The sequence below is a fragment of the Petromyzon marinus genome (assembly GCF_048934315.1).
Source record: "Petromyzon marinus isolate PM22_M1 ecotype Great Lakes invasive population chromosome 84 unlocalized genomic scaffold, UKy_Petmar_22M1.pri1.0 chr84_unloc.6, whole genome shotgun sequence".
In the NCBI taxonomy this organism is placed as follows: domain Eukaryota; kingdom Metazoa; phylum Chordata; class Hyperoartia; order Petromyzontiformes; family Petromyzontidae; genus Petromyzon; species Petromyzon marinus.
This window is the reverse complement of record NW_027422643.1, coordinates 137,501-160,978: the sequence shown is the minus strand read 5'-3', so window position 1 is coordinate 160,978 and position 23,478 is coordinate 137,501. Positions and strand designations below refer to the sequence as shown.

General features: G+C 54.1%; 1 protein-coding gene across 1 annotated transcript in view; it reads left to right on the top strand.

Moving 5' to 3' along the window:
- Positions 1–530: 530 nt before the first annotated feature.
- LOC116937183 (ras-related protein Rab-35-like) overlaps positions 531–23,478 on the top strand; it is a 47,880-nt gene continuing 24,932 nt past the window's right edge. The window contains exons 1-3 of the mRNA XM_076059235.1: positions 531–783; positions 17,295–17,345; positions 18,456–18,579. Coding sequence (XP_075915350.1) covers positions 732–783; positions 17,295–17,345; positions 18,456–18,579 — 227 coding nt within the window. The 5' untranslated portion in view covers positions 531–731. The remainder of the gene's footprint in view (positions 784–17,294; positions 17,346–18,455; positions 18,580–23,478) is intronic.

Here is a 23,478-nt window from a genome sequence, read left to right as displayed (position 1 = left end):
GCATGTGGGTGTGGTTAAGCATGTGGGTGTGGTTAGGGATGTGGGTGTTGTTAGGCATGTGGGGGTGGTTAGGGATGTGGGTGTGGTTAGGCATGTGGGTGTGGTTAGGGATGTGGATGTGGTTAGGGATGTGGGTGTGGTTAGTCATGTGGGTGTGGTTTAGGGATGTGGATGTGGTTAGGGATGTGGGTGTGGTTAGTCATGTGGGTGTGGTTTAGGGATGTGGGTGTGGTTAGGGATGTGGGTGTGGTTAGGGATGTGGGTGTGGTTAGAGATGTGGGTGTGGTTAGTCATGTGGTTGTGGTTTAGGGATGTGGGTGTGGTTAAGGTTGTGGGTGTGGTTAGGGATGTGGGTGTGGTTTAGAGATGTGGGTGTGGTTAGAGATGTGGGTGTGGTTAGTCATGTGGTTGTGGTTTAGGGATGTGGGTGTGGTTAAGGTTGTGGGTGTGGCTATGGAAGTGGGTGGGGTGGGGGCGTCACGCGCTCGGGCATCCACCGGGCGGCCAACGTCACCCCCGCTTCCGGTCGCGCGCCCTCCCCGCGCATGCGCAGAGGGCGCCCTCACAAGAGGCGGTGGGGGGGGGCGTTGGCGCTCGATTTTGCTGTCGCCGATTCGGCCCCCCTCCGAATTCTGAGGTGAAATAAAAACTTTAACAAACAATCGCTAATTAAAACTCCGTACGTTGTGGTTTCTTTTGTTTTTTAATCGTCGTTTTACCCACATGGTGCCATGGCGAAGGAGTACGATCACCTCTTCAAGCTGCTCATCATAGGCGACAGCGGTGAGGCGAGCCGCAGGCTTTGCTGGGAGTCGGCTAGGCCCCCACCCACCCATTGGATTTTTCGTTCGTGAAGTTAATTTTAATTATCAATTAACAAATCAAGATTAATTGTAATTGGTTTCAATCTGTCGGGAATGCTGTTTGTTCGTGTCGCACCATTGTCGTTTGTTGGTGAGTTTGGGAGCCGGTTATATGTGGTGAGTCTGAGTGGTGAGTCTGTGGGTGTCTGTGTGGTGAGTCTGTGGGTCTCTGTGTGGTGAGTCTGTGGGTCTCTGTGTGAGTGGTGAGTCTGTGGGTCTCTGTGTGAGTGAGTCTGTGGGTCTCTGTGTGGTGAGTCTGTGGGTCTCTGTGTGGTGAGTCTGTGGGTCTCTGTGTGAGTGAGTCTGTGCGTCTCTGTGTGAGTGAGTCTGTGGGTCTCTGTGTGAGTGAGTCTGTGGGTCTCTGTGTGAGTGAGTCTGTGGGTGTCTGTGTGGTGAGTCTGTGGGTCTCTGTGTGGTGAGTCTGTGGGTCTCTGTGTGAGTGAGTCTGTGGGTCTCTGCGTGAGTGAGTCTGTGGGTGTCTGTGTGGTGAGTCTGTGGGTCTCTGTGTGGTGAGTCTGTGGGTCTCTGTGTGGTGAGTCTGTGGGTCTCTGTGTGGTGAGTCTGTGGGTCTCTGTATGAGTCTGTGGGTCTCTGTGTGAGTGAGTCTGTGGGTCTGTGTGTGTGTGAGTCTGTGGGTCTCTGTGAGTGAGTCTGTGGGTCTCTGTGTGAGTGAGTCTGTGGGTCTCTATGTGAGTGAGTCTGTGGGTCTCTGTGTGAGTGAGTCTGTGGGTCTCTGTGTGAGTGAGTCTGTGGGTCTCTGTGTGGCGAGTCTGTGGGTCTCTGTGTTGTGAGTCTGTGGGTCTCTGTGTGAGTGAGTCTGTGGGTCTCTGTGTGAGTGAGGCTGTGGTTCTCTGTGTGGTGAGTCTGTGGGTCTCTGTGTGAGTCTGTGGGTCTCTGTGTGAGTGAGTCTGTGGGTCTCTGTGTGAGTCTGTGGGTCTCTGTGTGGTGAGTCTGTGGGTCTCTGTGTGAGTGAGTCTGTGGGTCTCTGTGTGAGTCTGTGGGTCTCTGTGTGGTGAGTCTGTGGGTCTCTGTGTGAGTGAGTCTGTGGGTCTCTGTGTGAGTCTGTGGGTCTCTGTGTGAGTAAGTCTGTGGGTCTCTGTGTGAGTGAGTCTATGGGTCTCTGTGTGTGTCTGTGGGCCTCTGCGTGAGTCTGTGGGTCTCTGTGTGGTGAGTCTGTGGGTCTCTGTGTGGTGAGTCTGTGGGTCTCTGTGTGGTGAGTCTGTGGGGCTCTGTGTGAGTGAGTCTGTGGGTCTCTGTGTGAGTGAGTCTATGGGTCTCTGTGTGTGAGTCTGTGGGTCTCTGTGTGGTGAGTCTGTGGGTCTCTGTGTGTGAGTCTGTGGGTCTCTGTGTGAGTCTGTGGGTCTCTGTGTGAGTGAGTCTGTGGGTCTCTGTGTAAGTGAATCTGTGGGTCTCTGTGTGAGTGAGTCTGTAGGTCTCTGTGTGGTGAGTCTGTAGGTCTCTGTGTGGTGAGTCTGTGGGTCTCTGTGTGAGTGAGTCTGTGAGTCTCTGTGTGAGTGAGTCTGTGGGTCTCTGTGTGAGTTAGTCTGTGGGTCTCTGTGTGAGTTAGTCTGTGGGTCTCTGTGTGAGTGAGTCTGTGGGTCTCTGTGTGTGAGTCTGTGGGTCTCTGTGTGGTGAGTCTGTGGGTCTCTGTGTGGTGAGTCTATGGGTCTCTGTGTGAGTGAGTCTGTGGGTCTCTGTGTGAGTGAGTCTGTGGGTCTCTGTGTGGTGAGTCTGTGGGTCTCTTTGTGAGTCTGTGGGTCTCTGTGTGAGTCTGTGGGTCTCTGTGTGAGTGAGTCTGTGGGTCTCTCTGTGAGTGAGTCTGTGGGTCTCTGTGTGAGTGAGTGTGTGAGTCTCTGTGTGAGTGAGTCTGTAGGTCTCTGTGTGATTGAGTCTGTGGGTCTCTGTGTGAGTGAGTCTGTGGGTCTCTGTGTGGTGAGTCTGTGGGTCTCTGTGTGAGTGAGTCTGTGGGTCTCTGTGTGGTGAGTCTGTGGGTCTCTGTGTGTGAGTCTGTGGGTCTCTGTGTGGTGAGTCTCTGGGTCTCTGTGTGAGTGAGTCTGTGGGTCTCTGTGTGATGAGTCTGTGGGTCTCTGTGTGAGTGAGTCTGTTGGTCTCTGTGTGAGTGAGTCTGTGGGTCTCTGTGTGGTGAGTCTGTGGGTCTCTGTGTGAGTCTGTGTGGTGAGTCTGTGGGTCTCTGTGTGGTGAGTCTGAGTGGTGAGTCTGTGGGTCTCTGTGTGGTGAGTCTGTGGGTCTCTGTGTGGTGAGTCTGTGGGTCACTGTGTGATGAGTCTGTGGATCTCTGTGTGGTGAGTCTGTGGGTCTCAGTATGGTGAGTGTGGGTCTCTATGTGGTGAGTCTGTGGGTCTGTGTGGTGAGTCTGTGGATCTCTGTGTGGTGAGTCTGGGTAGTGAGCCTGTGGGTCTCTGTGTGGTGAGTCTGTGGGTCTCTGTGGGTGAGTCTGTGGGTCTCTGTGGGTGAGTCTGTGGGTCTCTGTGTGGTGAGTCTGGGTTTCTGTGTGGTGAGTCTGTGGGTCTCTGGGTGGTGAGTTTGTGGGTCTCTGTGTGAGTCTGTGGGTCTTTGTGTGGTGAGTTTGTGGGTCTCTGTGTGGTGAGTCTGGGTGGTGAGTCTGAGTGTCTCTGTGTGGTGAGTCTATGGTGAGTTTGTGGGTCTCTCTGTGTGGTGAGTCTGGGTGGTGGGTTTGTGGGTCTCTGTGTGGTGAGTCTGTGGGTCTCTGTGTGGTGAGTCTGTGGGTCACTGTGTGATGAGTCTGTGGGTCTCTGTGTGGTGAATCTGTGTGTCTCTGTGTGGTGAGCCTGTGGGTCTCTGCGTGGTGAGTCTGTGGGTCTCTGTGTGGTGAGTCTGTGGGTCTCTGTGCGGTGAGTCTGTGGGTCTCTGTGTGGTGAGTCTGTGGGTCTCTGTGTGGTGAGTCTGTGGTTCTCTGTGTGGTGAGTCTGGGTGGTGAGTCTGAGTGTCTCTGTGTGGTGAGTCTGTGATGAGTCTGTGGGTCTCTGTGTGGTGAGTCTGTGGGTTTCTGTGTGATGAGTCTATGGGTCTCTGTGTGAGCGAGTCTGTGGGTCTCTGTGTGTATGAGTCGGTGGGTCTCTGTGTGGTGAGTCTGTGGTGAGTCTGTGGGTCTTTGTGTGGTGAGTCTGTGGGTCTCTGTGTGGTGAGTCTGTGGGTCTCTGGTGAGTCTGTGGGTCTCTGTGTGGTGAGTCTGTGGGTCTCTGTGTGGTGAGTCGGTAGGTCTCTGTGTGAGTCTGTGGGTCTCTGCATGGTGAGTTTGTGGGTCTCTGTGTGAGTCTGTGGGTCTTTGTGTGGTGAGTTTGTGGGTCTCTGTGTGGTGAGTCTGGGTGGTGAGTCTGAGTGTCTCTGTGTGGTGAGTCTGTGGTGACTTTGTGGGTCTCTCTGTGTGGTGAGTCTGGGTGGTGAGTTTGTGGGTCTCTGTGTGGTGAGTCTGTGGGTCTCTGTGTGGTGAGTCTGTGGGTCACTGTGTGATGAGTCTGTGGGTCTCTGTGTGGTGAGTCTGTGGGTCTCTGTGTGGTGAGTCTGTGGGTCTCTTTACGGTGAGTCTGTGGGACTCTGTGTGGTGAGTCTGTGGGTCTCTGTGTGAGTGAGTCTGTGGGTCTCTGTGTGAGTGAGTCTGTGGGTCTCTGTGTGAGTGAGTCAGTGAGTCTCTGTGTGAGTGAGTCTGTGGGTCTCTGTGTGGTGAGTCTGTGAGTCTCTGTGTGAGTGAGTCTGTGGGTCTCTGTGTTGTGAGTCTGTGTATCTTTGTGTGGTGAGTCTGTGGGTCTCTGTGTGAGTGAGTCTGTGGGTCTCTGTGTTGTGAGTCTGTGGGTCTCTGTGTGAGTGAGTCTGTGTATCTTTGTGTGGTGAGTCTGTGGGTCTCTGTGTGAGCGAGTCTGTGGGTCTCTGTGTGTATGAGTCCGTGGGTCTCTGTGTGGTGAGTCTGTGGTGAGTCTGTGGGTCTCTGTGTGGTGAGTCTGTGGGTCTCTGTGTGGTGAGTCTGTGGGTCTCTGGTGAGTCTGTGCGTCTCTGTGTGGTGAGTCGGTAGGTCTCTGTGTGATTTTGTGGGTCTCTGCATGGTGAGTTTGTGGGTCTCTGTGTGAGTCTGTGGGTCTTTGTGTGGTGAGTTTGTGGGTCTCTGTGTGGTGAGTCTGGGTGGTGAGTCTGAGTGTCTCTGTGTGGTGAGTCTGTGGTGACTTTGTGGGTCTCTCTGTGTGGTGAGTCTGGGTGGTGAGTTTGTGGGTCTCTGTGTGGTGAGTCTGTGGGTCTCTGTGTGGTGAGTCTGTGGGTCACTGTGTGATGAGTCTGTGGGTCTCTGTGTGGTGAGTCTGTGGGTCTCTGTGTGGTGAGCCTGTGGGTCTCTGCGTGGTGAGTCTGTGGGTCTCTGTGTGGTGAGTCTGTGGGTCTCTGTGCGGTGAGTCTGTGGGTCTCTGTGTGAGTGAGTCTGTGGGTCTCTGTGTGAGTCTGTGGGTCTCTGTGTGGTGAGTCTGTGGGTCTCTGTGTGAGTGAGTCTGTGGGTCTCTGTGTGAGTCTGTGGGTCTCTGTGTGAGTAAGTCTGTGGGTCTCTGTGTGAGTGAGTCTATGGGTCTCTGTGTGTGAGTCTGTGGGCCTCTGCGTGAGTCTGTGGGTCTCTGTGTGGTGAGTCTGTGGGTCTCTGTGTGGTGAGTCTGTGGGTCTCTGTGTGGTGAGTCTGTGGGGCTCTGTGTGAGTGAGTCTGTGGGTCTCTGTGTGAGTGAGTCTATGGGTCTCTGTGTGTGAGTCTGTGGGTCTCTGTGTGGTGAGTCTGTGGGTCTCTGTGTGTGAGTCTGTGGGTCTCTGTGTGAGTCTGTGGGTCTCTGTGTGAGTGAGTCTGTGGGTCTCTGTGTAAGTGAATCTGTGGGTCTCTGTGTGAGTGAGTCTGTAGGTCTCTGTGTGGTGAGTCTGTAGGTCTCTGTGTGGTGAGTCTGTGGGTCTCTGTGTGAGTGAGTCTGTGAGTCTCTGTGTGAGTGAGTCTGTGGGTCTCTGTGTGAGTTAGTCTGTGGGTCTCTGTGTGAGTGAGTCTGTGGGTCTCTGTGTGTGAGTCTGTGGGTCTCTGCGTGAGTGAGTCTGTGGGTCTCTGTGTGGTGAGTCTGTGGGTCTCTGTGTGGTGAGTCTATGGGTCTCTGTGTGAGTGAGTCTGTGGGTCTCTGTGTGAGTGAGTCTGTGGGTTTCTGTGTGGTGAGTCTGTGGGTCTCTTTGTGAGTCTGTGGGTCTCTGTGTGGTGAGTGTGGGTCTCTGTGTGATCAGTCTGTGGGTCTCTGTGTGGTGAGTCTCTGGGTCTCTGTGTGAGTCTGTGGGTCTCTGTGTGAGTGAGTCTGTGGGTCTCTCTGTGAGTGAGTCTGTGGGTCTCTGTGTGAGTGAGTGTGTGAGTCTCTGTGTGAGTGAGTCTGTAGGTCTCTGTGTGATTGAGTCTGTGGGTCTCTGTGTGAGTGAGTCTGTGGGTCTCTGTGTGGTGAGTCTGTGGGTCTCTGTGTGAGTGAGTCTGTGGGTCTCTGTGTGGTGAGTCTGTGGGTCTTTGTGTGTGAGTCTGTGGGTCTCTGTGTGGTGAGTCTCTGGGTCTCTGTGTGAGTGAGTCTGTGGGTCTCTGTGTGATGAGTCTGTGGGTCTCTGTGTGAGTGAGTTTGTGGGTCTCTGTGTGAGTGAGTCTGTGGGTCTCTGTGTGGTGAGTCTGTGGGTCTCTGTGTGAGTCTGTGTGGTGAGTCTGTGGGTCTCTGTGTGGTGAGTCTGAGTGGTGAGTCTGTGGGTCTCTGTGTGGTGAGTCTGTGGGTCTCTGTGTGGTGAGTCTGTGGGTCACTGTGTGATGAGTCTGTGGGTCTCTGTGTGGTGAGTCTGTGGGTCTCTGTGTGGTGAGTCTGTGGGTCTCTGTGTGGTGAGTCTGTGGGTCTCTGTGTGGTGAGTCTGTGGATCTCTGTGTGGTGAGTCTGTGGGTCTCCGTGTGGTGAGTCTGTGGGTCTCAGTATGGTGAGTGTGGGTCTCTATGTGGTGAGTCTGTGGGTCTGTGTGGTGAGTCTGTGGATCTCTGTGTGGTGAGTCTGGGTAGTGAGCCTGTGGGTCTCTGTGTGGTGAGTCTGTGGGTCTCTGTGGGTGAGTCTGTGGGTCTCTGTGGGTGAGTCTGTGGGTCTCTGTGTGGTGAGTCTGGGTTTCTGTGTGGTGAGTCTGTGGGTCTCTGGGTGGTGAGTTTGTGGGTCTCTGTGTGAGTCTGTGGGTCTTTGTGTGGTGAGTTTGTGGGTCTCTGTGTGGTGAGTCTGGGTGGTGAGTCTGAGTGTCTCTGTGTGGTGAGTCTGTGGTGAGTTTGTGGGTCTCTCTGTGTGGTGAGTCTGGGTGGTGGGTTTGTGGGTCTCTGTGTGGTGAGTCTGTGGGTCTCTGTGTGGTGAGTCTGTGGGTCACTGTGTGATGAGTCTGTGGGTCTCTGTGTGGTGAATCTGTGTGTCTCTGTGTGGTGAGCCTGTGGGTCTCTGCGTGGTGAGTCTGTGGGTCTCTGTGTGGTGAGTCTGTGGGTCTCTGTGCGGTGAGTCTGTGGGTCTCTGTGTGGTGAGTCTGTGGGTCTCTGTGTGGTGAGTCTGTGGTTCTCTGTGTGGTGAGTCTGGGTGGTGAGTCTGAGTGTCTCTGTGTGGTGAGTCTGTGATGAGTCTGTGGGTCTCTGTGTGGTGAGTCTGTGGGTCTCTGTGTGATGAGTCTATGGGTCTCTGTGTGAGCGAGTCTGTGGGTCTCTGTGTGTATGAGTCGGTGGGTCTCTGTGTGGTGAGTCTGTGGTGAGTCTGTGGGTCTTTGTGTGGTGAGTCTGTGGGTCTCTGTGTGGTGAGTCTGTGGGTCTCTGGTGAGTCTGTGGGTCTCTGTGTGGTGAGTCTGTGGGTCTCTGTGTGGTGAGTCGGTAGGTCTCTGTGTGAGTCTGTGGGTCTCTGCATGGTGAGTTTGTGGGTCTCTGTGTGAGTCTGTGGGTCTTTGTGTGGTGAGTTTGTGGGTCTCTGTGTGGTGAGTCTGGGTGGTGAGTCTGAGTGTCTCTGTGTGGTGAGTCTGTGGTGACTTTGTGGGTCTCTCTGTGTGGTGAGTCTGGGTGGTGAGTTTGTGGGTCTCTGTGTGGTGAGTCTGTGGGTCTCTGTGTGGTGAGTCTGTGGGTCACTGTGTGATGAGTCTGTGGGTCTCTGTGTGGTGAGTCTGTGGGTCTCTGTGTGGTGAGTCTGTGGGTCTCTTTACGGTGAGTCTGTGGGACTCTGTGTGGTGAGTCTGTGGGTCTCTGTGTGAGTGAGTCTGTGGGTCTCTGTGTGAGTGAGTCTGTGGGTCTCTGTGTGAGTGAGTCAGTGAGTCTCTGTGTGAGTGAGTCTGTGGGTCTCTGTGTGGTGAGTCTGTGAGTCTCTGTGTGAGTGAGTCTGTGGGTCTCTGTGTTGTGAGTCTGTGTATCTTTGTGTGGTGAGTCTGTGGGTCTCTGTGTGAGTGAGTCTGTGGGTCTCTGTGTTGTGAGTCTGTGGGTCTCTGTGTGAGTGAGTCTGTGTATCTTTGTGTGGTGAGTCTGTGGGTCTCTGTGTGAGCGAGTCTGTGGGTCTCTGTGTGTATGAGTCCGTGGGTCTCTGTGTGGTGAGTCTGTGGTGAGTCTGTGGGTCTCTGTGTGGTGAGTCTGTGGGTCTCTGTGTGGTGAGTCTGTGGGTCTCTGGTGAGTCTGTGGGTCTCTGTGTGGTGAGTCGGTAGGTCTCTGTGTGATTCTGTGGGTCTCTGCATGGTGAGTTTGTGGGTCTCTGTGTGAGTCTGTGGGTCTTTGTGTGGTGAGTTTGTGGGTCTCTGTGTGGTGAGTCTGGGTGGTGAGTCTGAGTGTCTCTGTGTGGTGAGTCTGTGGTGACTTTGTGGGTCTCTCTGTGTGGTGAGTCTGGGTGGTGAGTTTGTGGGTCTCTGTGTGGTGAGTCTGTGGGTCTCTGTGTGGTGAGTCTGTGGGTCACTGTGTGATGAGTCTGTGGGTCTCTGTGTGGTGAGTCTGTGGGTCTCTGTGTGGTGAGCCTGTGGGTCTCTGCGTGGTGAGTCTGTGGGTCTCTGTGTGGTGAGTCTGTGGGTCTCTGTGCGGTGAGTCTGTGGGTCTCTGTGTGGTGAGTCTGTGGGTCTCTGTGTGGTGAGTCTGTGGGTCTATGTGTGGTGAGTCTGTGGGTCTCTGTGTGGTGAGTCTGTGGGTCTCCGTGTGGTGAGTCTGTGGGTCTCCGTGTGGTGAGTCTGTGGGTCTCCGTGTGGTGAGTCTGTGGGTCTCTGCGTGAGTGAGTCTGTGGGTCTTTGTGTGAGTGAGTCTGTGGGTCTCTGTGTGAGTGAGTCTGTGGGTCTCTGTGTGAGTGAGTCTGTGGGTCTCTGAGTGGTGACTCTGTGGGTCTCTCTGTGGTGAGTCTGTGGGTCTCTGTGTGGTGAGTCTGTGGGTCTCTGCGTGGTGAGTTTGTGTGTCTCTGCGTGGTGAGTCTGTGGGTCTCTGTGTGGTGAGTCTGTGCATCTCTATGTGATGAGTCTGTGGGTCTCTGTGTGGTGAGTCTGTGGGTCTCTGCGTGGTGAGTCTGGGTGGTGAGTCTGTGGGTCTCTGTGTGGGGAGTCTGTGGGTCTCAGTGTGGTGAGTGTGGGTCTCTATGTGGTGAGTCTGTGGGTCTGTGTGGTGAGTCTGTGGATCTCTGTGTGGTGAGTGGGTAGTGAGCCTGTGGGTCTCTGTGTGGTGAGTCTGTGGGTCTCTGTGTGGTGAGTCTGTGGCTCTCTGGTGAGTCTGTGGGTCTCTGTGTGGTGAGTCGGTAGGTCTCTGTGTGAGTCTGTGTGTCTTTGTGTGGTGAGTTTGTGGGTCTCTGTGTGGTGAGTCTGGGTGGTGAGTCTGAGTGTCTCTGTGTGGTGAGTCTGTGGTGACTTTGTGGGCCTCTCTGTGTGGTGAGTCTGGGTGGTGAGTTTGTGGGTCTCTGTGTGGTGAGTCTGTGGGTCTCTGTGTGGTGAGTCTGTGGGTCACTGTGTGATGAGTCTGTGGGTCTCTGTGTGGTGAGTCTGTGGGTCTCTGTGTGGTGAGCCTGTGGGTCTCTGCGTGGTGAGTCTGTGGGTCTCTGTGTGGTGTCTGTGGGTCTCTGTGCGGTGAGTCTGTGGGTCTCTGTGTGGTGAGTCTGTGGGTCTCTGTGTGGTGAGTCTGTGGGTCTCTGTGTGGTGAGTCTGTGGGTCTCTGTGTGGTGAGTCTGTGGGTCTCCGTGTGGTGAGTCTGTGGGTCTCCGTGTGGTGAGTCTGTGGGTCCTGCGTGAGTGAGTCTGTGGGTCTTTGTGTGAGTGAGTCTGTGGGTCTCTGTGTGAGTGAGTCTGTGGGTCTCTGTGTGAGTGAGTCTGTGGGTCTCTGAGTGGTGACTCTGTGGGTCTCTGCGTGGTGAGTCTGTGGGTCGCTGTGTGGGGAGTCTGTGGGTCTCTGTGTGGTGAGTCTGTGCGTCTCTATGTGGTGAGTCTGTGGGTCTCTGTGTGGTGAGTCTGTGGGTCTCTGCGTGGTGAGTCTGGGTGGTGAGTCTGTGGGTCTCTGTGTGGGGAGTCTGTGGGTCTCAGTGTGGTGAGTGTGGGTCTCTATGTGGTGAGTCTGTGGGTCTGTGTGGTGAGTCTGTGGATCTCTGTGTGGTGAGTCTGGGTAGTGAGCCTGTGGGTCTCAGTGTGGTGAGTGTGGGTCTCTATGTGGTGAGTCTGTGGGTCTCTGTGGGTGAGTCTGTGGGTCTCTGTGTGGTGAGTCTGGGTTTCTGTGTGGTGAGTCTGTGGGTCTCTGGGTGGTGAGTTTGTGGGTCTCTGTGTGAGTCTGTGGGTCTTTGTGTGGTGAGTTTGTGGGTCTCTGTGTGGTGAGTCTGGGTGGTGAGTCTGAGTGTCTCTGTGTGGTGAGTCTGTGGTGAGTTTGTGGGTCTCTCTGTGTGGTGAGTCTGGGTGGTGGGTTTGTGGGTCTCTGTGTGGTGAGTCTGTGGGTCTCTGTGTGGTGAGTCTGTGGGTCACTGTGTGATGAGTCTGTGGGTCTCTGTGTGGTGAATCTGTGTGTCTCTGTGTGGTGAGCCTGTGGGTCTCTGCGTGGTGAGTCTGTGGGTCTCTGTGTGGTGAGTCTGTGGGTCTCTGTGCGGTGAGTCTGTGGGTCTCTGTGTGGTGAGTCTGTGGGTCTCTGTGTGGTGAGTCTGTGGTTCTCTGTGTGGTGAGTCTGGGTGGTGAGTCTGAGTGTCTCTGTGTGGTGAGTCTGTGATGAGTCTGTGGGTCTCTGTGTGGTGAGTCTGTGGGTCTCTGTGTGATGAGTCTGTGTATCTTTGTGTGGTGAGTCTGTGGGTCTCTGTGTGAGTGAGTCTGTGGGTCTCTGTGTTGTGAGTCTGTGGGTCTCTGTGTGAGTGAGTCTGTGTATCTTTGTGTGGTGAGTCTGTGGGTCTCTGTGTGAGTGAGTCTGTGGGTCTCTGTGTTGTGAGTCTGTGGGTCTCTGTGTGAGTGAGTCTGTGTATCTTTGTGTGGTGAGTCTGTGGGTCTCTGTGTTGTGAGTCTGTGAGTCTCTGTGTGAGTGAGTCTGTGTATCTTTGTGTGGTGAGTCTGTGGGTCTCTGTCTTATGAGTCTGTGGGTCTCTGTGTGATGAGTCTGTGGGTCTCTGTGTGGTTAGTCTGTGGGTCTCTGTGTGAGTGAGTCTGTGGATCTCTCTGTGGTTAGTCTGTGGGTCTCTCTGTGATGAGTCTGTGGGTCTCTGTGCGATGAGTCTGTGGGTCTCTGTGTGAGTGAGTCTGTGGGTCTCTGTGTGATGAGTCTGTGGGTCTCTGTGTGAGTGAGTCTGTGGGTCTCTGTTTTGTGAGTCTGTGGGTCTCTGTGTGAGTGAGTCTGTGTGTCTCTGTGTTATGAGTCTGTGGGTCTCTGTGTGAGTGAGTCTGTGGGTCTCTGTGTGAGTGAGTCTGTGGGTCTCTGTGTGGTGAGTCTGTGGGTCTCTGTGTGAGTGAGTCTGTGGGTCTCTGTGTGGTGAGTCTGTGAGTCTCTGTGTTTTCGAGTCTGTGGGTCTCTGTGTGATGAGTCTGTGGGTCTCTGTTTGGTGAGTCTGTGGGTCTCTGTGTAAGTGAGTCTGTGGGTCTCTGTGTGAGTGAGTCTGTGGTTCTCTGTGTGAGTGAGTCTGTGTGTCTCTGTGTGATGAGTCTGTGGGTCTCTGTGTGATGAGTCTGTGGGTCTCTGTGTGATGAGTCTGTGGGTCTCTGTGCGATGAGTCTGTGGGTCTCTGTGTGATGAGTCTGTGGGTCTCTGTGTGAGTGAGTCTGTGGGTCTCTGTGTGAGTGAGTCTGTGGGTCTCTGTGTGAGTGAGTCTGTGGGTCTCTGTGTGAGTGAGTCTGTGGGTCTCTGTGTGGTGAGTTTGTGGGTCTTTGTGTGAGTGAGTCTGTGGGTCTCTGTGTGGTGAGTCTGTGGGTCTCTGGTGAGTCTGTGGGTCTCTGTGTGGTGAGTCTGTGGGTCTCTGTGTGGTGAGTCGGTAGGTCTCTGTGTGAGTCTGTGGGTCTCTGCATGGTGAGTTTGTGGGTCTCTGTGTGAGTCTGTGGGTCTTTGTGTGGTGAGTTTGTGGGTCTCTGTGTGGTGAGTCTGGGTGGTGAGTCTGAGTGTCTCTGTGTGGTGAGTCTGTGGTGACTTTGTGGGTCTCTCTGTGTGGTGAGTCTGGGTGGTGAGTTTGTGGGTCTCTGTGTGGTGAGTCTGTGGGTCTCTGTGTGGTGAGTCTGTGGGTCACTGTGTGATGAGTCTGTGGGTCTCTGTGTGGTGAGTCTGTGGGTCTCTGTGTGGTGGTGAGTCTATGGGTCTCTGCGTGGTGAGTCTGTGGGTCTCTGTGTGGTGAGTCTGTGGGTCTCTTTACGGTGAGTCTGTGGGTCTCTGTGTGAGTGAGTCTGTGAGTCTCTGTGTGAGTGAGTCTGTGGGTCTCTGTGTGGTGAGTCTGTGAGTCTCTGTGTGAGTGAGTCTGTGTATCTTTGTGTGGTGAGTCTGTGGGTCTCTGTCTTATGAGTCTGTGGGTCTCTGTGTGATGAGTCTGTGGGTCTCTGTGTGGTTAGTCTGTGGGTCTCTGTGTGAGTGAGTCTTTGGATCTCTCTGTGGTTAGTCTGTGGGTCTCTCTGTGATGAGTCTGTGGGTCTCTGTGCGATGAGTCTGTGGGTCTCTGTGTGAGTGAGTCTGTGGGTCTCTGTGTGAGTGAGTCTATGGGTCTCTGTGTTGTGAGTCTGTGGGTCTCTGTGTGAGTGAGTCTGTGGGTCTCTGTGTGAGTGAGTCTGTGGGTCTCTGTGTGGTGAGTCTGTGAGTCTCTGTGTGGCGAGTCTGTGGGTCTCTGTGTGATGAGTCTGTGGGTCTCTGTTTGGTGAGTCTGTGGGTCTCTGTGTAAGTGAGTCTGTGGGTCTCTGTGTGAGTGAGTCTGTGGTTCTCTGTGTGAGTGAGTCTGTGGGTCTCTGTGTAAGTGAGCCTGTGGGTCTCTGTGTGAGTGAGTCTGTGGTTCTCTGTGTGAGTGAGTCTGTGTGTCTCTGTGTGATGAGTCTGTGGGTCTCTGTGTGATGAGTCTGTGGGTCTCTGTGTGAGTGAGTCTGTGGGTCTCTGTGTGGCGAGTCTGTGGGTCTCTGTGTGAGTGAGTCTGTGGGTCTCTGTGTGAGTGAGTCTGTGGGTCTCTGTGTGGTGAGTCTGTGAGTCTCTGTGTGGCGAGTCTGTGGGTCTCTGTGTGATGAGTCTGTGGTCTCTGTTTGGTGAGTCTGTGGGTCTCTGTGTGAGTGAGTCTGTGGGTCTCTGTATTGTGAGTCTGTGGGTCTCTGTGTTGTGAGTCTGTGGGTCTCTGTGTGATGAGTCTGTGCGTCTCTGTGTGAGTGAGTCTGTGGGTCTCTGTGTGGTGAGTCTGTGGGTCTCTGTGTGAGTGAGTCTGTGGGTCTCTGTGTGGTGAGTCTGTGGGTCTCTGTGTGATGAGTCTGTGGTCTCTGTTTGGTGAGTCTGTGGGTCTCTGTGTGAGTGAGTCTGTGGGTCTCTGTATTGTGAGTCTGTGGGTCTCTGTGTTGTGAGTCTGTGGGTCTCTGTGTGATGAGTCTGTGCGTCTCTGTGTGAGTGAGTCTGTGGGTCTCTGTGTGGTGAGTCTGTGGGTCTCTGTGTGAGTGAGTCTGTGGGTCTCTGTGTGGTGAGTCTGTGAATCTCTGTGTGGCGAGTCTGTGGGGCTCTGTGTGATGAGTCTGTGGGTCTCTGTTTGGTGAGTCTGTGGGTCTCTGTGTAAGTGAGTCTGTGGGTCTCTGTGTGAGTGAGTCTGTGGTTCTCTGTGTGAGTGAGTCTGTGGGTCTCTGTGTAAGTGAGCCTGTGGGTCTCTGTGTGAGTGAGTCTGTGGTTCTCTGTGTGAGTGAGTCTGTGTGTCTCTGTGTGATGAGTCTGTGGGTCTCTGTGTGATGAGTCTGTGGGTCTCTGTGTGATGAGTCTGTGGGTCTCTGTGCGATGAGTCTGTGGGTCTCTGTGTGATGAGTCTGTGGGTCTCTGTGTGAGTGAGTCTGTGGGTCTCTGTGTGGCGAGTCTGTGGGTCTCTGTGTGAGTGAGTCTGTGGGTCTCTGTGTGAGTGAGTCTGTGGGTCTCTGTGTGGTGAGTCTGTGGGTCTCTGTGTGAGTAAGTCTGTGGGTCTCTGTGTGATGAGTCTGTGGTTCTCTGTGTGAGTGAGTCGGTGTATCTCTGTGTGGTGAGTCTGTGGGTCTCTGTGTGAGTGAGTCTGTGGGTCTCTGTGTTGTGAGTCTGTGGGTCTCTGTGTGATGAGTCTGTGAGTCTCTGTGTGGTGAGTCTGTGGGTCTGTGTGGTGAGTCTGTGGGTCTCTGTGTGAGTGAGTCTGTGGGTCTCTGTGTTGTGAGTCTGTGGGTCTCTGTGTGATGAGTCTGTGGGTCTCTGTGTGAGTGAGTCTGTGGGTCTCTGTGTGGTGAGTCTGTGGGTCTCTGTGTGAGTGAGTCTGTGGGTCTCTGTGTGAGTGAGTCTGTGGGTCTCTGTGTGGTGAGTCTGTGAGTCTCTGTGTGAGTGAGTCTGTGTATCTTTGTGTGAGTGAGTCTGTGGGTCTCTGTGTTGTGAGTCTGTGGGTCTCTGTGTGATGAGTGTGTGGGTCTCTGTGTGATGAGTCTGTGGGTCTCTGTGTGAGTGAGTCTGTGGGTCTCTGTGTGGTGAGTCTGTGGGTCTCTGTGTGAGTGAGTCTGTGGGTCTCTGTGTGAGTGAGTCTGTGGGTCTCTGTGTGGTGAGTCTGTGAGTCTCTGTGTGGCGAGTCTGTGGGTCTCTGTGTGATGAGTCTGTGGGTCTCTGTATTGTGAGTCTGTGGGTCTCTGTGTTGTGAGTCTGTGGGTCTCTGTGTGAGTGAGTCTGTGGTTCTCTGTGTGAGTGAGTCTGTGGGTCTCTGTGTGATGAGTCTGTGGGTCTCTGTGCGATGAGTCTGTGAGTCTCTGTGTGAGTGAGTCTGTGGGTCTCTGTGTGAGTGAGTCTGTGGGTCTCTGTGTTGTGAGTCTGTGGGTCTCTATGAGATGAGTCTTTGGGTCTCTGTGTGATGAGTCTGTGGGTCTCTGTGTGAGTGAGTCTGTGTGTCTCTGTGTGATGAGTCTGTGGGTCTCTGTGTGGTGAGTCTGTGGTTCTCTGTGTGGTGAGTCTGTGGTTCTCTGTGTGAGTGAGTCTGTGGGTCTCTGTGTGATGAGTCTGTGGGTCTCTGTGTGAGTGAGTCTGTGGGTCTCTGTGTGGTGAGTCTGTGGGTCTCTGTGTGAGTGAGTCTGTGGGTCTCTGTGTGGTGAGTCTGTGAATCTCTGTGTGGCGAGTCTGTGGGGCTCTGTGTGATGAGTCTGTGGGTCTCTGTTTGGTGAGTCTGTGGGTCTCTGTGTAAGTGAGTCTGTGGGTCTCTGTGTGAGTGAGTCTGTGGTTCTCTGTGTGAGTGAGTCTGTGGGTCTCTGTGTAAGTGAGCCTGTGGGTCTCTGTGTGAGTGAGTCTGTGGTTCTCTGTGTGAGTGAGTCTGTGTGTCTCTGTGTGATGAGTCTGTGGGTCTCTGTGTGATGAGTCTGTGGGTCTCTGTGTGATGAGTCTGTGGGTCTCTGTGCGATGAGTCTGTGGGTCTCTGTGTGATGAGTCTGTGGGTCTCTGTGTGAGTGAGTCTGTGGGTCTCTGTGTGGCGAGTCTGTGGGTCTCTGTGTGAGTGAGTCTGTGGGTCTCTGTGTGAGTGAGTCTGTGGGTCTCTGTGTGGTGAGTCTGTGGGTCTCTGTGTGAGTGAGTCTGTGGGTCTCTGTGTGATGAGTCTGTGGTTCTCTGTGTGAGTGAGTCGGTGTATCTCTGTGTGGTGAGTCTGTGGGTCTCTGTGTGAGTGAGTCTGTGGGTCTCTGTGTTGTGAGTCTGTGGGTCTCTGTGTGATGAGTCTGTGAGTCTCTGTGTGGTGAGTCTGTGGGTCTGTGTGGTGAGTCTGTGGGTCTCTGTGTGAGTGAGTCTGTGGGTCTCTGTGTTGTGAGTCTGTGGGTCTCTGTGTGATGAGTCTGTGGGTCTCTGTGTGAGTGAGTCTGTGGGTCTCTGTGTGGTGAGTCTGTGGGTCTCTGTGTGAGTGAGTCTGTGGGTCTCTGTGTGAGTGAGTCTGTGGGTCTCTGTGTGGTGAGTCTGTGAGTCTCTGTGTGAGTGAGTCTGTGTATCTTTGTGTGAGTGAGTCTGTGGGTCTCTGTGTTGTGAGTCTGTGGGTCTCTGTGTGATGAGTCTGTGGGTCTCTGTGTGATGAGTCTGTGGGTCTCTGTGTGAGTGAGTCTGTGGGTCTCTGTGTGGTGAGTCTGTGGGTCTCTGTGTGAGTGAGTCTGTGGGTCTCTGTGTGAGTGAGTCTGTGGGTCTCTGTGTGGTGAGTCTGTGAGTCTCTGTGTGGCGAGTCTGTGGGTCTCTGTGTGATGAGTCTGTGGGTCTCTGTATTGTGAGTCTGTGGGTCTCTGTGTTGTGAGTCTGTGGGTCTCTGTGTGAGTGAGTCTGTGGTTCTCTGTGTGAGTGAGTCTGTGGGTCTCTGTGTGATGAGTCTGTGGGTCTCTGTGCGATGAGTCTGTGAGTCTCTGTGTGAGTGAGTCTGTGGGTCTCTGTGTGAGTGAGTCTGTGGGTCTCTGTGTTGTGAGTCTGTGGGTCTCTATGAGATGAGTCTTTGGGTCTCTGTGTGATGAGTCTGTGGGTCTCTGTGTGAGTGAGTCTGTGTGTCTCTGTGTGATGAGTCTGTGGGTCTCTGTGTGGTGAGTCTGTGGTTCTCTGTGTGGTGAGTCTGTGGTTCTCTGTGTGAGTGAGTCTGTGGGTCTCTGTGTGATGAGTCTGTGGGTCTCTGTGTGAGTGAGTCTGTGGGTCTCTGTGTGAGTGAGTCTGTGGGTCTCTGTGCGATGAGTCGGTGTATCTCTGCTATAGCGGCCTCTAGTGGAGGTTCCAGCACCAGCAGTGGCGTGTGCCACCTTCTTCAGGGATTCACCTTTCACCAATTTGTCATCTGCCTTGTGTTTGCAGGGGTCGGAAAAAGTAGTTTACTCCTGAGGTTTGCAGACAACACGTTTTCAGGTGAGTGAGTGGATGAGTGAGTGAGTGTATGGGTGGGTTGAGTGGCTGAGTGAGTGGTGAGTGGATGAGTGTGTGAGTGAGTGGATGGGTGTGTGAGTGAGTGGATGAGTGTGTGAGTGAGTGGACGAGTGTGTGAGTGAGTGAGTGGCTGAGTGAGTGAGTGGTGAGTGGCTGAGCGAGTTAGTGGCTGAGTGTGCGAATGAGTGGATTGGTGGGTGAGTGAGCGGGTGGGTGAGTGAGCGGGTGTGTGAGTGGCTGAGTGAGGGACTGGATGGGTGAATGAATGAGTGGATTGGTGGGTGAGTGAGTGGGCGAGTGAGTGACTGAATGGGTGAGTGAGTGGCTGAGCGGATGGGCGAGCGGGTGGGCGAGTGGGTGGGTAAGTGGATAGGTGAATGAACGGGCGAGTGAGTGGTTGAGTGATTGAGTGCGCGGGTGAATAACTGAGTGAGTGAGTCGGCGAGTGAGTTCGTGAGTAGGTGAGTAAGTGGGTGACCGAGTGAAATGAGTGTGTGGGTGGGTGAGTTGGCCGGTGGGTGGGTGGGTGGGCGGGTGGGTGATTTGGTGGGTGAGTTGGTGGGTGAGTGAGTGAGTGGGTGAGTGGGTGGGTGGGTGAGTGAGTGAGTCAGTGGGTGGGTGGGTGAGTGGGTGAGTGGGTGGGTGGGTGAGTGGGTGGGTGAGTGAGTGAGTGGGTGGGTGGGTGAGTGGGTGAGTGGGTGGGTGAGTGGGTGAGTGGGTGGGTGAGTGAGTGGGTGAGTGGGTGGGTGGGTGAGCAGGCGGGCGGGTGGGTGGGTGGGTGGGTGATTTGGTGGGTGAGTGAGTAAGTGGGTTAGTGGGTTGGTGAGTTGGTGGGTGAGTTGGTGGGTGAGTGTGTGAGTGGGTGGGTGGGTGGTTTTGTGAGTGGGTTGGTGGTTGGGCGGTTGGGTGAGCAGGCGGGCGGGTGGGTGGGTGGGTGGGTGGGTGGACGAGCGGGCTGAGCGGGCTGAGCGGGCTGAGCGGGCTGAGCGGGCTGAGCGGGCTGAGCGGGCTGAGCGGGCTGAGCGGGCTGAGCGGGCTGAGCCAGTGAGCGGGTGAGTGGGTAGGTGAGTGAGCGGGTGAGTGTCTCCGCAGGGAGCTACATCACGACGATCGGGGTGGACTTCAAGATCCGCACGGTGGACGTGGCGGGGGAGAAAGTGAAGTTGCAGATCTGGGACACGGCCGGGCAGGAGAGGTTCCGCACCATTACCTCCACGTGAGACTCGCTCACCACTCACTCACCACTCACTCACCACTCACTCACCACTCACTCACCACTCAGCCACTCATTCATTCACTCACTCACCCACTCACCCACCCACTCACCCGCTCACCCACCCACTCACCCGCTCACCCACACTCACGCAGCCACACTCACTCACCCACCCACTCACCCACCCACACATCCACCCACTCACCCACTCACTCACCCACTCACCCATCCACCCATCCACTCACCCACTCACCCACCCACTCATCCACCCACTCACCCACTCACTCACCCACTCACTCACTCACCCACTCACCTACCCGTGACTCTGTCTCTCTCTCCCTGTGTCTCACCGTGTCTCACCGTGTCTCGCCGTGTCTCACGGTGTCCCATTGTGTCTCACCGTGTCTCACCGTGTCTCTGTGTGTCTAACCGTGTCTCTATGTGTCTCTCTGTTTCTCACCGTGTCTCTGTGTGTCCCTATGTGTCACTGTGTGTCTCACCGTGTCTCTGTGTGTCTCACCGTGTCCCACTGTGTGTGTCTGTGTGTCTCACCGTGTCTCTGTGTGTCCCTATGTGTCACTGTGTGTCTCACCGTGTCTCTGTGTGTCTCACCGTGTCACACTGTGTGTCTCTCTGTTTCTCACTGTGTCTCTGTGTGTCGCTATGTGTCTCTGTGTGTCTCACCGTGTCTCACCGTGTCTCTGTGTGTCTCTATGTGTCACTGTGTGTCTCACCGTGTCTCTGTGTCTCACCGTGTCACACTGTGTGTCTCTGTGTGTCTCTGTGTGTCACTGTGTGTCTCACCGTGTCTCTGTGTGTCTCACCGTGTCACTCTGTGTGTCTCTGTGTGTTTCTGTGTCTCACCGTGTCTCACCGTGTCTCACCGTGTCGCACTGTGTGTCTCTGTGTCTCACCGTGTCTCTGTGTGTCTCTGTGTGTCTCTGTGTGTGTCTCTGTGTGTCTCTGTGTGTGTGTGTCTGTGTGTCTCTGTGTGTCTCTGTTTGTCTCCGTGTGTCTCACCGTGTCTCACCGTGTCTCTGTGTGTCTGTGTGTGTCTCTGTGTGTTTCTGTGTGTTTCTGTGTGTCTCTGTGTGTCTCTGTGTGTGTCTCGCTGTGTCTATGTGTGTCTATGTGTGTCTCTTTGTGTCTCACCGTGTCTCACCGTGTCTCACCGTGTCTCTGTGTGTCTCTTTGTGTCTCTGTGTCTCTGTGTGTCTCACCGTGTCTCACCATGTCTCTGTGTGTCTCTGTGTGTCTCACCGTGTCTCTGTGTCTCTGTGTCTCTGTGTGTCTCTGTGTGTCTCTGTGTGTCTCACCGTGTCTCTGTGTGTCTCTGTGTGTCTCACCGTGTCTCTGTGTGTCTCACCGTGTCTCACCGTGTCTCTGTGTGTCTCTGTCTCTGTGTGTCTACGTGTGTCTCTGTGTCTCTGTGTGTCTCACCGTGTCTCACCGTGTCTCTGTGTCTCTGTGTGTTTGTGTGTCTCTGTGTGTCTCTGTGTGTCTCACCGTGTCTCACCGTGTCTCTGTGTATCTCACCGTGTCTCACCGCGTCTCCGTGTGTCTCTGTGTGTCTCTGTGTGTTTGTGTGTCTCTGTGTCTCACCGTGTCTCTGTGTGTCTCTCTGTGTGTCTGTGTGTCTCACCGTGTCTCTGTGTGTGTGTCTCTGTGTGTCTCTGTGTGTGTCTGTGTGTGTGTCTCCTTGTGTCTCTGTGTGTCTCCTTGTGTCTCTGTGTGTGTCTGTGTGTCTCTGTGTGTTTCTATGTGTGTCTCTGTGTGTGTCTGTGTGTGTGTGTCTCCTTGTGTCTCTGTGTCTCCTTGTGTCTCTGTGTGTGTCTGTGTGTCTCTGTGTGTCTCTGTGTGTGTCTGTGTGTGTGTCTCTGCGTGTGTGTCTCTGTGTCTCTCTGTGTGTGTCTCTGTGTGTGTGTCTCTGTGTCTCTCTGTGAGTGTCTCTGTGTGTGTCTCTGTGTGTGTGTCTCTGTGTGTGTGTCTTTTTGTGTCTCTGTGTGTGTGTTTCCTTGTGTCTCTGTGTGTCTCCTTGTGTCTCTGTGTGTCTCCTTGTGTCTCTGTGTGTTTCTGTGTGTGTGTGTCTCTGTGTGTGTCTCTGTGTGTCTGTGTGTGTGTCTCTGTGTGTCTGTGTGTGTGTCTCTGTGTGTCTCTGTGTGTGTGTCTCTGTGTGTCTCTGTGTCTGTGTGTCTCTGTGTGTCTCTGTGTCTCTGTGTGTCTCACCGTGTCTCACCGTGTCTCTGTGTGTCTGTGTGTGTCTCACCGTGCCTCACCGTGTCTCTGTGTGTCTCTGTGTGTCTGTGTGTATGTGTGTCTCACCGTGTCTCACCGTGTCTCTGTGTGTCTCACCGTGTCTCACCGTGTCTCTGTGTGTCTCTGTGTGTCTGTGTGTCTCACCGTGTCTCTGTGTGTCTCTATGTGTCTCTATGTGTCTCTGTGTGTCTCACCGTGTCTCACCGTGTCTCTGTGTGTCTCACCGTGTCTCTGTATGTCTCACCGTGTCTCTGTGTGTCTCACCGAGTCTCTGTGTGTCTCTATGTGTCACTGTGTGTCTCACCGTGTCTCCGTGTGTCTCACCGTGTCACTCTGTGTGTCTCTGTGTGTCTCACCGTGTCTCTGTGTGTCCCTGTGTGTCTCTGTGTGTCTCTGTGTGTCTCTGTGTGTTTGTGTGTCTCTGTGTGTCTCACCGTGTCCCTGTGTGTCTCTGTGTGTGTCTGTGTGTCTCTGTGTGTCTCTGTGTCTCTGTGTGTCTCACCGTGTCTCTGTGTGTCTCACCGTGTCTGTGTGTGTCTCTGTGTGTCTCACCGTGTCTCTGTGTGTCTCTGTGTGTCTCACCGTGTCTCTGTGTGTCTCTGTGTGTCTCACCGTGTCTCTGTGTGTCTCACCGTGTCTCTGTGTGTCTCACCGTGTCTCTGTGTGTCTCACCGTGTCTCTGTGTGTCTCACCGTGTCTCTGTGTGTCTCACCGTGTCTCTGTGTGTCTCTGTGTGTGTCTGTGTGTCTCTGTGTGTGTCTTTGTGTGTCTCTGTCTCTCTGTGTCTCTGTGTGTCTCTGTGTGTATCTGTGTGTCTCTGTGTCTCTGTGTGTCTCTGTTTGTCTCTGTGTCTCTGTGTGTCTCACCATGTCTCTGTGTGTCTGTGTGTCCCACTGTGTGTGTGTCACTGTGTGTCTCTGTGTGTCTCTGTGTCTCTGCGTGTCTCACCGTGTCTCTGTGTGTCTCTGTGTGTCTGTGTGTCTCACCGTGTCTCTGTGTGTCTCACCGTGTCTCTGTGTGTCTCTGTGTGTGTCTGTGTGTCTGTGTGTCTCTGTGTGTCTCACCGTGTCTCTGTGTGTCTCTGTGTGTCTCTGTGTGTCACTGTGTGTCTCTGTGTGTCTGTGTGTGTCTTTGTGTGTCTCTGTGTGTCTCTGTGTGTCTCACCGTGTCTCTGTGTGTCTCACCGTGTCTCTGTGTGTCTCTGTGTGTCTCTGTGTGTCTCACCGTGTCTCTGTGTCTGTGTCTTTGTGTGTGTAGCTACTACCGAGGTACGCACGGTGTGATCGTGGTCTACGACGTCACCAACGCCGAGTCGTTTGTCTCTGTGTCTCTGTGTGTCTGTGTGTCTCTGTGTGTCTCTGTGTGTCTCACCGTGTGTCTGTGTGTCTCTGTGTGTCTGTGTGTCTCACCGTGACTGTGTGTCTGTGTCTCTGTGTGTCTCTGTGTGTCTCACCGTGTCACTGTGTGTCTCTGTGTGTCTGTGTTTCACACTGTGTGTCTCTGTGTCTCTGTGTGTCTCTGTGTGTCTCTGTGTGTCTCACCGTGTCTCTGTGTGTCTCACCGTGTGTCTGTGTGTCTCTGTGTGTCTCACCGAGTCTCTGTGTGTCTCTGTGTGTCTCACCGTGTCTCTGTGTGTGTCTGTGTGTCTCTGTGTGTCTGTGTGTCTCTGTGTGTCTCTGTGTGGCTCTGTGTGTGTGTCTCTGTGTGTCTCTGTGTGTCTCACCATGTCTCTGTGTGTCTCTGTGTGTCTCTGTGTGTCTCACCGTGTCTCTGTGTGTCTCTGTGTGCCTCTGTGTGTCTCACCGTGTCTCACCGTGTCACTGTGTGTCTCTGTGTGTCTGTGTTTCACACTGTGTGTCTCTGTATGTCTGTGTGTCTCTGTGTGTCTCTGTGTGTCTCTGTGTGTCTCACCGTGTCTCTGTGTGTCTCACCGTGTCTCTGTGTGTCTCTGTGTGTCTCACCGAGTCTCTGTGTGTCTCTGTGTGTCTCACCGTGTCTCTGTGTGTGTCTGTGTGTCTCTGTGTGTCTGTGTGTCTCTGTGTGTCTCTGTGTGTCTCTGTGTGGCTCTGTGTGTGTGTCTCTGTGTGTCTCTGTGTGTCTCACCATGTCTCTGTGTGTCTCACCGTGTCTCTCTGTGTCTCTGTGTGTCTCTGTGTGTCTCTGTGTGTCTCTGTGTGTCTCACCGTGTCTCACCGTGTCTCTGTGTGTCTCTGTGTGTCTGTGTGTCTCTGTGTGTCTCACCGTGTGTCTGTGTGTCTCTGTGTGTCTCTGTGTGTCTCTGTGTGTCTCTGTGTGTCTCTGTCTCTCACCGTGTCACTGTGTGTCTGTGTCTCTGTGTGTCTCTGTGTGTCTCTGTGTGTCTCTGTGTGTCTCACCGTGTCTCTGTGTGTCTCACCGTGTCTCTGTGTGTCTCTGTGTGTCTCACCGAGTCTCTGTGTGTCTCTGTGTGTCTCACCGTGTCTCTGTGTGTGTCTGTGTGTCTCTGTGTGTCTGTGTGTCTCTGTGTGTCTCTGTGTGTCTCTGTGTGGCTCTGTGTGTGTGTCTCTGTGTGTCTCTGTGTGTCTCACCATGTCTCTGTGTGTCTCACCGTGTCTCTCTGTGTCTCACCGTGTCTCTGTGTGTCTCTGTGTGTCTCTGTGTGTCTCA